Source organism: Capra hircus, chromosome 11 (genome assembly GCF_001704415.2).
Source record: "Capra hircus breed San Clemente chromosome 11, ASM170441v1, whole genome shotgun sequence".
NCBI classification, from domain to species: Eukaryota; Metazoa; Chordata; class Mammalia; order Artiodactyla; family Bovidae; genus Capra; species Capra hircus.
In genome coordinates this window covers 93154789-93168961 of record NC_030818.1, presented here as the reverse complement: position 1 = coordinate 93168961, position 14173 = coordinate 93154789, and the positions used below count along the sequence as shown (strand labels likewise).

Genomic DNA, 14173 nt, shown 5'->3' with positions numbered 1-14173 from the left:
TTTAAAAAAATTTTTACTTTATTTTACTTTACAATACTGTATTGGTTTTGCCATACATTGACATGAATCCACCACGGGTGTACATGCGTTCCCAAACATGAACCCCCCTCCCACCTCCCTCCCCATAACATCTCTCTGGGTCATCCCCATGCACCAGCCCCAAGCATGCTGTATCCTGCATCGGACATAGACTGGCGATTCGATTCTTACATGGTAGTATACATGTTTCGATGCAATTCCCCCAAATCATCCCACCCTCTCCCTCTCCCTCTGAGTCCAAAAGTCCGTTATACACATCTGTGTCCTTTTTCCTGTCTTGCATACAGGGTCGTCATTGCCATCTTCCTAAATTCCATATATATGTGTTAGTATACTGTATTGGTGTTTTTCTTTCTGGCTTACTTCACTCTGTATAATTGGCTCCAGTTTCATCCATCTCATCAGCACTGATTCAAATGAATTCTTTTTAACGGCTGAGTAATACTCCATTGTGTATATGTACCACAGCTTTCTTATCCATTCATCTGCTGATGGACATCTAGGTTGTTTCCATGTCCTGGCTATTATAAACAGTGCTGCGATGAACATTGGGGTACATGTGTCTCTTTCAATTCTGGTTTCCTCGGTGTGTATGCCCAGCAGTGGGACTGCTGGGTCATTAAAAGCTTCTGCACAACAAAGGAAAATATAAGCAAGGTAAAAAGACAGCCTTCTGAATGGGAGAAAATAATAGCAAATGAAGCAACTGACAAACAACTAATCTCAAAAATATACAAGCAACTTATGCAACTCAATTCCAGAAAAATAAACGACCCAATCAAAAAATGGGCCAAAGAACTAAATAGACATTTCTCCAAAGAAGACATACAGATGGCTAACAAACACATGAAAAGATGCTCAACATCACTCATTATTAGAGAAATGCAAATCAAAACCACAATGAGGTACCACTTCACACCAGTCAGAATGTCTGCGATCCAAAAATCTGCAAGCAATAAATGCTGGAGAGGGTGTGGAGAAAAGGGAACCCTCCTACACTGTTGGTGGGAATGCAAACTAGTACAGCCACTTTGGAGAACAGTGTGGAGATTCCTTAAAAAATTGAACATCAGATTTTTAACCCTATTTTTTTCATGTTGTCCCTTTGTGTGTGTGTGCCTGCACTATGAAAGATGTAATATGTTTACCAAAGTTATGCAGAAACAGAAGACTAATTAGTATGTAACCAGTAGCTGGAGTGACATGCAAGGCTGTGGTGATGTCCACAACTCTAGTCTGAGGTGTAAAGTTGGAAATCACAATATTTTGAAGGAGTTTGATATTTCATACATGTATAAAATCGTATGATGCAACTTTCCTCATTATTCATTTATTTCATTTCATAAGCTCTGACTTAGATGATTCCTGAGGTGAATGAAAACAGTCTGGCTTCTCTTTCCATGGGCTTCCACCTAGACTTCCATTCTTCATATATTTTCATGGACATTTTCAAAGTTCGGTTGTTCTCTCTTCAAAGGAGCAAGCCACAGGCACGAGGGAACTATGACAATGCCGCCGGTTAAAGGCAGCATCTCAGCTTGGGAGAAAACTCCATCCTCACATCCCAAGCTTTGACTTACCTAGGGGAAACATGAAGCCAGTAGGAAGGGTCGGTAAAGAGTTCTTTCCACATCTCCTTCCTGCTCACACCCACTGGGCATCATCATGACATTCTTCCTAAGGACGCTGTTTTCTCAGTGTCGACTCTTAGGACCACATGTGTCAGAATTCCCTGACCACAGAGTTCAAGAATGAGCATTGCTGGAGCTGGAGCTGGGTCTGCATCTTTAATAAACTCCCCAGGGCATTCTAGGGAACATTAAAGTTTAGGAACCACTGCTCTGGGGCCTGTGTCCTGGAGGGAGAAACAAGAAAACTGAGCAATTAATACATGTTTAACATGTCTCTAACCAAGAGCTTGGAGCCCTGTCCCCTTGAGTCCCCTCCCTGTTGGACAGAGCAGTCTTCACGTCTTCATTTCTTTCTTTCTTTCTTTCTTTCTTTTTTTCACGTCTTCATTTCTGAAGCTGGTGAATTGAAGATCAAGCTTTTTTTTCTCTGTTGCTGGTGAGTGGTTCAGGACCACAGAAGTGGATAAATCTTGTCTCCAGGTGCCCTACAGAGAAGCTGAGAAACCAGTTCTTACTCAAGGCAGGTAGATCATTCAAGCATAAAGTTCAGAGAAGAACTCGGTCTCCTATGCCAACAGCAGGGGTGTGTGTGTGTGTGTGTGTGTGTGTGTGTGTGTGTGTGTGCGTGTGTCTGTATACAGGTGTTCAGCACTTCTCTGTGCCCTTGCTTGTGAAACTTTTATTACTAGTTCTTAAAAATGAGGGGAGAACGCATATCAGGGCATATCTCTTTGACACATCTTGGGAGCAACTGCTTTTATTTTGGATTAGGCAACTCTTCAACAAGAGGATTTTGTTGAATCAGGAGGATATTGGAGAATGATAAATATGAGTACTAGTAAAAATACATATAATTGCCAGTAATATTTTTTACTTTGTAGAGCAGTGATATTGCAAGATTGAACTCTGAGATACTCTGAGTTCAGTTGACAGGTAAGCTTCTTTTTTTCTCCAGCCTTTATACATAATTGAACTGGCTATTTATTTGCTTGTTTATTAAAAAAATTTAATGTCAATCATTTTTTAAAATTCTTTGCTGAATTCATTACCATATTGTATTTATTTCATGTTTTGGTTTTTAGCCATAAGGCATGTGATATCTTTATACCTGGAACAGGGATTGAACCCATACATCCTGACTTGGAAGCTGAAGTCTAAGCAGTGGATCACCAGGAAATTCAGTGGCTGTGTATTTTTGATCCACTTTCCTTCAAGAATTCACTGCTGAAACGTCTTCCTTATCCTTAACATATGAGAGGACTTAAAAGTCAGATTTCCGTAGGTCAAGGTGTCACAACCTGAAGGTCAAATCTTATGATTGTATGTCCAGAAATAGAAAAGAAATTAGGGCAGTTTTTATCTTAGTATTTCTCTGCTAAGACACTGTGATAATTTCTCTTTACTGAGATGATGGACAAATGCCACTGAGCCAGTTTTTTTTTTCTGTATCAAACTCTCTTCTTGGTTGGAAAATTCCCTATATATACATGGTAATACCATTTATCTTAGGGGATTCTGCAGAGACATGGCAATGCAGACAGACACTGACATATTCTTCAAGAGAAAGGACTCACTTATATATGCCTGCTGCAATCAAAATGTGCCTCTTTCACTGTCCTTTCATTCCCAGCAGACAGGAGAAGAGCATGAAGAGGGAAAACCAGAGCAGCGTGTCTGAGTTCCTCCTCCGGGGGCTCCCCATCCGGCCAGAGCAGCAGGGCGTGTTCTTCGCCCTGTTCCTGGGCGTGTACCTGACCACGGTTCTGGGCAACCTGCTCATCCTCCTGCTCATCAGGCTGGACGCTCGCCTCCACACCCCCATGTACTTCTTCCTCAGCCACTTGGCCCTCACTGACGTCTCCTTTTCATCTGTCACCATCCCTAAAATGCTGATAAACATGCAGACTCAGGATCAATCCATCCCCTATGCAGGATGTGTAACACAGATATATTTCTTCCTCTTTTTTACTGGTCTGGATGATTTCCTGCTCACCTCGATGGCCTATGATCGGTATGTGGCCATTTGCCACTCTCTCCACTACAGCACCGTCATGGGACAGGGGCTGTGCACCTTACTAGTAACTGTGTCCTGGCTTCTCTCCTGTGCCAGTGCCCTGTGTCACACGCTCCCCCTGACCCGGCTGTCCTTTTGTGCTGACCACAGCATCCCCCATTTCTTCTGTGACCTTGATGCCCTGCTGAAGCTCTCCTGCTCAGACACATCCCTCAATGAGCTGGCCATTTTCACAGTAGGAGTGACCTGCATCGTCCTCCCATTAGTGGGCATCCTGATCTCTTATGGGCGTATCGGGGCCACCATCCTGAAGGTCCCCTCCACCAAGGGGATCTGCAAAGCATTGTCCACATGTGTCTCCCACCTCTCTGTGGTGTCTCTGTATTATGGAACAATTATTGGACTGTATTTTTTCCCCTCATCCAGCACCTCCAGGGACAAGAGCACCATTGCCTCTGTGATGTACACAGTGGTCACTCCACTGCTGAACCCCTTCATTTATAGCCTAAGGAACAGGGACATGAAGGGGGCCCTGGAGAGACTCTTGCACAGGGCAAAAGTCTTGTCTCAATGACATTTGCTCATCTTTGTAAAAGACACTTGTGTTCACAAAACCTCAGATCTTATATCCCTAGATTTGAACCCAGTATAGAATAAATACTCAGTAAATGTTTGATAGTTGAATTGCATTCCTTTACGAATTTGTCTATTTCCTAATAGTTCATTAGCATAAATTGTGAAATTTGAGTTTAGGTTCTTGAATTTTGATATTGTCTGTAAGGCTGGGCATTTATATAGCTGGTAGCATTTCATCTCTCCTCTTATTTCCCGGGAATTTATTTCTTTTTAAAAATGTAATTAATTAATTATTTATTATTTATTGCAGGATAATTGCTCTGCAATACTTTGTTGACTTTTGCTATACAACAATGAGAATCAGCTATATGTACACTTATTTTCTCTCTCTTGATCCTCCCTCCTACCGTCCCCATGCTTTGCAGCCCTCTAGGTCATCACAGAGCACCACACTGAGTCTCCTGTGCTATGTAGCATTTTCTCATTAACAATCTAATTACACATGGTTGTGTATATATGTCAACAATACTCTCTCAGCTTTTTCCACCCTCTCCTTTCCTCTTAGCAAACTATGTGAAGGACAGGGGAGCCTTGTATGCTGCAGTCCATGGGCTTGCAAAAGTCAGACAACACGACTGAATAACAACAACTCATCTTCCAACTGTGTCCAGAAATTCATTCTCTATATCTGCCTCTCTATTCTTGCCTGTCTAATTGGTTCATCACTACCGTTGTTCTAGACTCCATATGTAGACATTAACATACAGTATTTATTTTTCTCTTTACTCTGTATCAGACCCAGAGAATATGTGGACCCTTCCACATCCCAGGAAATGGCACAATTTTGTTACGTTGTGTGGCTGTATAATATTCTATTGTATATATGTGTCAGATAATCTATATCTATTCCTCTGTCAGGGGACATTTAATACTGTATATAAAATAAACTAATGAGAATCTACTGTGTAGAACAGGGAACTCTACTCAAAGCTCTGCAGTGGCCTAAACGGGACCTCTGTGAGGTATATGTTACAGCCTCACCAGAGCAGACATGTGTATGTACCTTGCCTAATGCCATCGGGGCTTTTTGGAACTGTCTTAAAGTAGGGGGTGGTTGTTTTTTCCCCTCAAAGATAGCGCATGTGGGAGGGGGCCCCCATACATAATTTTAAAAGGGGTTAAGTTCAGCTTATAGGGGGTATTACACGCACGGAAGAGAGTGAAGGGAAGGAGAGTCGCCCAGTCCCTGCCAGTCTCTATTGCCAATTTTGCCAAAATTTCTTTTAGAGTCCAATTTATCTTCTCAACCTGTCTTGAGCTCTGGGGATTGTATTCACAATGGAGCTTTCATTTGGTCCCCAGAGCTAAGGCCAGTCCCTGTACAATCTGACTCATAAAGGCAGGCCCGTTATCAGAGCCAATAGTCACTGGCAGCCCAAACCTAGGTACTATTTTTTTAAAGATCTTTTTAGCTACTATCATTGCTGTTTTTCCCTTAGTAGGGAATGCTTTTACCCACCCAGAAAAAGTGTCCACCAAAACTAACAGATAACGGTACCCATACTTGCCTGGTCTTACTTCTGTAAAATCTATCTCCCAGTGTTGCCCTGGCCTCTTTCCCCGGTACCTCATTTCCGTATGCTGTCTTTTTCCTGGCTTCATCATCTGGCATGCTTTGCAGGCCTGGACTATGTCTTGTACAGTCACCTGTTGTCGGGGAAACCGCAAACGTGCTGCCTGTAAGAGGGTTAGAGTCTTTTTTTTCCCTAGATGGGTGGTCAGATGTAGGTGTGTACAGAGATGTTGACCCAAGTTGGTGGGAAGTATCAAGTTGTCATCTTGGTCCCGATACCATCCGTCTTTGCCCTCCTGAGGGCTGGCATTTTTTTGAATCCAATTGAGATCAGAAGAGGAATACTTGGGGGTTGGGGGCAAGGTTCCCATACCTGGGGGTGGCAGCCCCACAGTTAGTATAGGGGCTGTGCAGTCCCTGTTAGCCGCCTCATGAGCCACCATATCAGCGGCTCGGTTGCCTTGAGCCTTGATGTCTCTTCCCTTTTGATGTCCAGGGACATGTACTATTGACACTGCTCGAGGCTGTTGGATGGCTGTTAAGAGTCTGCGGATTTCAGGCAGGTTTTTAACTTTTTTCCCTCGGCTGTCAAAAATCCCCGCTCTTTATATATTGGGCCCTGGATGTGTACGGTGCTGAATGCATACTGACTGTTGGTATAAATAGTGACTCTTTTTTTTTTTTTTTGCCCTCTCCAGAGCCTGTATTAAGGCTATTAGTTCCGCTTTTTGGGCGGAGGTACCCAGGGGAAGGGCTTCAGCCCATATTATCTTTCTAGAGTCATCAACTATTGCAGCTCCAGCCTTTTTTTGTCCATCTTTTATAAAACTGCTTTTATCTGTAAACCATATCAGCTCACTGTTATTTAAAGGCACATCTGTTAGGTCCTTTCATATTGCCATCGTCTCAGCCAATATCTCAGCACAGTCGTGGAGGGGGCTGTCTTCCTCCGGGTTGGGTAAGAGAGTAGCCGGGCTCAGGAAGCAGGGTGTCTGGAAGTGTATCCATGGGGTGTCCAGCAGCAAAGCCTGATAATGGGTCAAACGGGCGTTAGAGATCCATTTATTTGGTGGCTGCTTCAGAATCCCTTTGATGGTATGAGGAGTGTAGACCAGGAGTTGCTGTCCATAAGTCAGCTTGTCAGCATCATGGACCAGGAGGGCAGTAGCAGCAATGATTTGGAGGCAAGGTGGCCACCCCACAGTCACTGGGTCCAGTCGTTTGGATAGGCAGGCCACTGGTCGCCTCCAAGGCCCCCATTGCTGTGTCAAGACTCCTTTTTCTATTTCCCGTCTTTCATCTACGAACAATTGGAAGGGGTTGGACGGGTCAGGGAGAGCAAGGGCTGGGGCTTCCAGCAGAGCCTGTCTGAGTTCTTGAAAAGCCTGTTTTATTGGCTCAGTCCAAGTCCAGTTTTTATTTTTTTTACTTCCTTTATATAGCGGCTGGGCCTTTTTAGCAAATCTCAAGATCCATAGCCGGCAATACCCAATAGTCTCAAGAAATTTTCTCACTTGTCGAGGAGTTGCTGGCTCCGGGATCTGCAATATGGCCTCTTTCATGGCCTGTGTCAGCCATCTCCGTCCTTGTTTTATTTTATACCCTAGCAATTTGGGCCTTCTTTGCACTAGCCCAGTACCCCAAGATCCCCAAAGTTTGAAGGAGGTTGCCTGTTGCTTCTAGGCATGCTTCCTCAGTGGTTGCGGCTAGCATAAGATCATCAACATACTGCAATAGAACAATGTTGGGGTGATTAACCCGGTACTCATGGAGGTCTTTACCCAAAGCCTCCTTGAATAGCGTTGGTGAATTTTTGAAGCCTTGTGGAAGTCGAGTCCAAGTTAGCTGTCCTGAGGTCTGGCTGCCTTTTTCTATCCATTTGAATGCGAAGATCTCTTGGCTCAAGGGGGCCAAGGGTAAACTGAAAAAGGCATCTTTTAAGACCAGGACAGTATACCAGACATAGTCTGGTGGGAGGCCACTCAAAAGGGTGTACAGGTTAGGGACGGTTGGATGTATATCATTCACCCATTTGTTGACTTCACGAAGATCTTGCACCGGCCTAAAGTCCATTCCCCCTGGCTTTTTTAGAGGTAACAAAGGAGTATTTCATGGAGATCGGCACCTTTTAAGAATTTTTGCCTCCAGAAGCCGTTGTATATGTGGTGCGATTCCTCGCCGGGCTTTTAGGCTCAAAGGGTATTGTTTTACCCTGATAGGGGTGGTGTCTGATTTAAGCTCGACAATGATAGGAGGCTTCTGCTTGGCTAGTCCTACCCCCGCAGTTTTTGCCCAGGCTAGAGGGTATTTTTGGACCCAAGGTTGTACACTGGGGTCAATGGCCATGAGCGGCTTTGGCTGATACAGTCTATATTCGTCCCTCAATGCCAGAGACAAAACTTGTATGGGATGTCCGGTCCCACCTAGAACTGATATCTCTCTGTGGTCAAAGTGAATTTGGGCATTGACTTTAAATAGTAAGTCTCTTTCCAACAAGGGTGCTGGGCATTCTGGTATTACAAGAAAAGAGTGAGTCACCTGCTGGGCCCGCAAGTTCACTTGACGTTTAGTAGTCCATCTATATCGTTTAGTCCCGGTGGCCCCTTGTACCCAGCTAGTCTTTTTAGACATCGGTCTGTCTTTCTGGTTCCCCCTTATGTGCCTACACAGCTAAACCCACAGAGCTAACTGGTATTAGATAGATTATCCCAGAGATGGGGGGATGGTAGATCTGCTCACATACTGGTCTAACCCCTTGTTTACACATCTCAATATTCAATCCTAAAAAAGAGTTCTACATCTTGGTGGCAGTTGTGCCAAAAATCCTGTACCACCCTGAAAAGATAATGTACGACTACTGGGCCCCAAAACAAACACCCAGCCAAGTGATACAAGGCAAAACCAAGAGAGAGCCTATTACAGCCATCACCATAACGACCATGTTTGGCCTTGAGATCGCTGGGGCAGGGACTGAGATAGCAGCCTTGTCCCTCCAAGGCCAGGGATTTACTTCATTGTGGGCGGCCATAGATAAAGATATTACCCGCCTAAAAGAGTCAATTAGTCACCTAAAAAAATCGCTGACCTCCCTGTCCGAGATGGTCTTGCAAAACCGAAGAGGGCTAAATCTAATTTTTCTACAACAAGGGGGCCTCTGCGCGGCCCTGAGAAAAAAATGTTGTTTCTACGCAGACCACACTGAGATAATAAAAAAATCTATGGCAAAGGTAAAAAAGACTAGCCCAACAAAAGAGAGAGCCAAAAGCCCAGCAGGAATGGTTTAAATCTTGGTTTCAACAATCTCCATGGCTGACAACATTAATTTCCACCCTGGTGGGACCTCTTATGGTGCTTTTACTAATACTCACCTTTGGCCCATGCATCCTCAATAGGCTCATTACGTTTATAAAAGAGCATATTAATACAGTTCAACTATTTGTGCTTAGACAGCAATATCAAACTGTACCCCCAAACAAAGAAAAGATTCCTCTATATGATCTAAAGACAGGGGGGAATGTTACAACCTCACCAGAGCCATGACAGGCTCAGAGAGGTGCACTAGGCCAAAAATAATCCCTGAGTCATGCTTCTGGGGCTTCCCGGGATGGTAACTCTGGCCAATCAGAGAGATGGTAACTCTGGCCAATCAGAGAGATGATAACTCTGGCCAATCAGAGGGATGATGACTGGCCAATCAGTAAATACCAGGAAACCCCTGCAGCCAATCAGCCCTTGCCAACTCCCTGTCTTTGTTCTAAACTTATAAATACTGCTGTAAATCTGGGCTCGGGGCTCTCGTCAAGACTCCACTGCGCTGGATGAGATGGGAGCCCTGGCTCGAGCTGGCAATAAAACCCCTTTATGCTTTTGCATTGCTGTGGACGTCTTATTCTCTCAGTTTTGGGGACTCGGACTCTGGGCATAACAGTATACAGTGGTCACTCCACTGATGAACCCCTTCATTTATAGCCTAAGGAACAGGGACATGTAGGGGGCCCTGGAGAGACGCTTGCACAGGGCAAAAGTCTTATCTCAGTGTTTGCTCATCTTTGGAACAGCCACGTGTGTTCACACAAACCCCAGATCCTACACTGCTAGATTTGAGCCTGGCAAGAAATGAATACTCAGTGAATGTTTGACCACTTGATTTCATTCTGTTACAGTTCCCTTACAATTTATTAGTATAAATTATGGATTCTGAGTAGATATTCTTGATTTTTGATCTTGTGTATTAGATTGAGAAATTACACAGCTGGTAATACTTATGCCTCTAGTCTTATTTCTCAGGAATTTATTAGTTCTTTTTAAAACATATCTATTGAGCTAAAATTGTCATATACACATTGTAAATATTTAATGTGTATATGTGATATTTTGATGTATATACATTGTGAAATAATCACTACAATCAAGTTCACATATTCATCATCATTCATTAAGTTATCAGTTTAATCCATTTGTGTGTGTGTGTTTGTTGAGAAGATACAATTTATTATCCCCCCATTAGTAAATATCAAGCATACAGTATGTGCATGTTAAACAGTCATGTCCATCTCTTTGTGACCCCGTGGACTGCAGCCTATCAGATTCCTCTGTCCATGAAATTCTCAGGCAAGAATACTGGAGCGGGTTGTCATTCCCTTCTCCAGGGGATCTCCGCAACCCGAGGGTCAAACCCAGGTCTCCTGCATTGCAGGCAGATTCTTTACCATCTGAGCCACCAGAAAAGCCATACCATATAGTATTTTTAACTATAGTCCTCATGCCATACTTTGGACCTCCCAAGAAGTTATACATCTGCATAACTGGTACTTTGTACATTATGCCAAGTGAAGTAAGTAAAATTCACAAAAAGACCAATATTTCATGATCTCACTTATATATGGAATCTAAAATAGTCAAATTCATAGAAGCAGAGACCAGAATGGTGGGCCCTAGAGGATGGAGAGAAAGAAATGGGGTTCTTATGACCTGCTGGAAGATTCTGTCTAACAAGGCTCCCCAGCATAGAAAGCTTGGGATTTGTAATGTATCTCCTTTCCTTTCCTCACTTCCCCTTCAGTGTTCTTTTCAGTTTTTCTTGGTGGTGGTAATGATGGTGGATCAGGAGAAGAAACTGTATAGTAGCCTTTAATGGCACCCCACTCCAGTACTCTTGCCTGGAAAATCCCATGGACGGAGGAGCCTGGGAGGCTGCAGTCCATGGGGTCACTAGGAGTTGGACACGACTGAGCGACTTCACTTTCACTTTTCACTTTCATGCATTGGAGAAGGAAATGGCAACCCACTCCAGTGTTCTTGCTTGGAGAATCCCGGGGACGGGGGAGCCTGGTGGCCTGCTGTCTATGGGGTTGCGCAGAGTCGGACACGACTGAAGTGACTTAGCAGCAGCAGCAGCAGCTTTTAATGCTCCGGGAAACAATCTACAGATATGAGTTCAGGTCCTTCACCTTAGGACTCAAAGTTTGTTCTTGATTTAGAAACATTGAAACAAAGTCTATGGACTTTTCTGACTGCATGTGTGAGTTTCAAGAAGACACCTGCTCAGTCCAGACAGGGACTGGAGTCTTCTGTTGCCCACACTGAATTTGGAGCATGTCACTTTCAATGTCAAAATCTGTCTCCCAGAAACTCATTTGTACTCAGTTTAGTGAACCTACGTTTGTGTTATAAGCCAAGTAATCTATTGTCTTTGACATCCAGTGAAGGGTCACATGGTTTTCTTTGTTCAGACTGAAGTCATTTAAGGACAAACATGGCCAAATTGGCTTCTGAGGCTCAGCACCACATAAGTGTAAGAGAAGAGTATTTGGGAAAGATAGAGCTCAAGTAAGTTGTATCTGCCATGGGGTATGGCCTCAAACAACTCACTTAACTCCTCTAAATATCAATTTATCCTGTGTAAATTAAAATATTATAAAACATTCAATATATTTTTGATTAAAAAATTAAATGCTAAATTTGGTCAGCATTGCAATTGACCAAGAATAATCAATATTAGCTTTCCATACCAATTCATCAGAGGTGAATTTTGGAGAACTTACATAAATATTCCTGAATTATGCTTACTTGGAATCATGGAATAGAGATTATATTCCCAATACAAAGGTAATCTGCAGTCCTAGGGACACAGTTACACATCTTGGCTGATGAGGCTAGAACCAAATGACTGAGAAGCAATGGATAAGTTGGTGGCTGAGTAGATAAGGAAAGAGATCAGAAGAGTATCTTACTCTGTACTTGTTTTTTTTTTTGTTTGTTTTTTTGCTTCTTTTTATTTATTTATTTTTTATTTAACATTCACTCAGAGAGTGATCCTTGACCTGGAGCTGATGAGCTCATGTTCAGTCGTGTCTGACTCTTTGTGAGTAGCCTATGGACTGTAGTTCACCAGGCTCTGTCCATGGACTTCTCAGGCAAGAATACTGGAGTGGGTTGCCATTTCCTTCTCTGGGGGTCTTCCCAACCCAGGAATCGAACCTGCATCTCCTGTGTCTCCTGCATTGCAGGCAGATTCTTTCCCAGCTGAGCCATCAGGGAAGACCCTGGAGCTGGTGAAGCTGCTATTTAACACCCCAGTTTCCTTTGTGGAAGGACAAAGTTGTCCCCTACCCCAACCCTGAACAATTAAGCTGCAGACATGGAGTTACTGTGTCTGCAGGCTTAGTATCCTCCAGTTCCAGAACCCAAACCTGAACAGAGCTGAAGCCTTTCGTGCTGTCCTAGAGAAAGGATGCTGTGTTTGGCCTAGACACACCCATGAGTGCCTGGCTCAGCATCCCTCTTGGCACTGGGGTTCTGCTTTTGGGTCCCTGACCATCTACCTGGTTGTCTCTGGCCCATTCCCTAAAGAGGTCACTGCTGTTCTTCACATTTTTGGTCATGGGTCAGTGACAGTGCTCTGAATGGATTTTTCTCAACAAATGTCAGAGGCACTTGCTTGTTGGGAAGAGTTTCATCACCACCTGCTATGCTAGATTGGCTTTCCTTGGTTGTGGACAGTCCAACGCAAGCTGGTATGCACCATATTGACTTGGTTATGTATATAAAACTTCTGAAAATCTCTCTGAAAGTATGAACTTTGGAGTATTTTCCCTCAGCCAGGGCTGTCCACACTGTAATAGTCTTAAGTGAGAGACAGAATAAGTTTCTGACTACCTGCTTTTTCACAAAAGGGCTCCAAGCAGGAGGAAGGCAAGTACCCTGAATAGTGAAGGGGTGACCAGAAACTCTTCATCATCCACCCATGAACAGATCCCAATCAGAAGCACTTCTTACTCAGATCACACTACCAAAATGCAGAGTGAGAAATGACTTGTAATCCAGTGTGAATTGTTTTAATGTCAATATCACATTAACCTTATTTGAATTGGGGACCTAAAATAATTGAAGGTTGAACTTAGAGTGGGGTCTGTATGATAGGATGTACCAGGAGATAAATAAGTTTGGAAATTTGAACACAATTATAACTATTCTGGTGTGGGGAACCCAGTCTCATCTCCTAGTCTGTTTGGGGCCTGTAGGATAAATGTAAACTCAGCCACCCAAAAGGGTTCCTATGTGCACTGCGTTGTTACTGGATTAAGATTACCTGAGGGTCAGAATGAGTAGGGAAGGTGAGCTGATGGGGGCCAGTGTGAGCAACAGGTTCAGGGTATCAGAGGGGTCATGGATGGCAAGGTTGGTTGGATGCTGTGTTCAATAATCTCACATCCCAGCCCCTGTCATGTCCATGTGATCTGTCAACATGAGCTTTAGAACCCTGCCAGAGATGCCTTTCCTAAAAGAGCCAATCAGAAGATATTTTCTTGCCAATTTGAAGGACAGAAAGAACGCTAGAGGTTAATAGTTCAGTGAGACTAGACTATCAGTTCCCCACAGTCTGTAAAATAATAGATGTCAAGAGAATGAAAGGAGAGTCATCAGTAAGAAGATGGGACAGGACTCTGGGGCTTCAATAGCTCCAGATCTGATTATTTGAGAAGGTCCCCCTCATATCCAACCTCTGTGTCTGCATCTCTGTTCCTGACCTGAAAATAGGTTCATCTATACCATTTTTCTAGATTCCACATATATGCATTAATATATGAATTTGTTTTTCTCTTTCTGACTTACTTCATTCCATATGACATGACAGACTCTGTGTCCATCCACATCTCTACAAATGAACAATTTTGTTCCGGTTTATGGCTGAGTAGTATTCCATTGTATATATGCACTACATCTTCTTTACCTATAAACCTGTCATTGAACATTAAGGTTGTTTCTGTGTCCTGGCTATTGTAAATTGTGCTGCAATGAATGAATTGGGAGATTAGGATCGACATATATTCACTACCA

At 43.4% G+C, this 14173-nt stretch overlaps 1 protein-coding gene across 1 annotated transcript; it reads left to right on the top strand.

Annotated features, from left to right (window-relative positions):
• On the top strand, window positions 3317–4258 carry LOC106502639 (olfactory receptor 1J4-like). Its single transcript, XM_018054780.1, has one exon. The coding sequence runs from the start codon at window positions 3317–3319 to the stop codon at window positions 4256–4258; it is 942 nt and encodes a 313-aa protein (XP_017910269.1).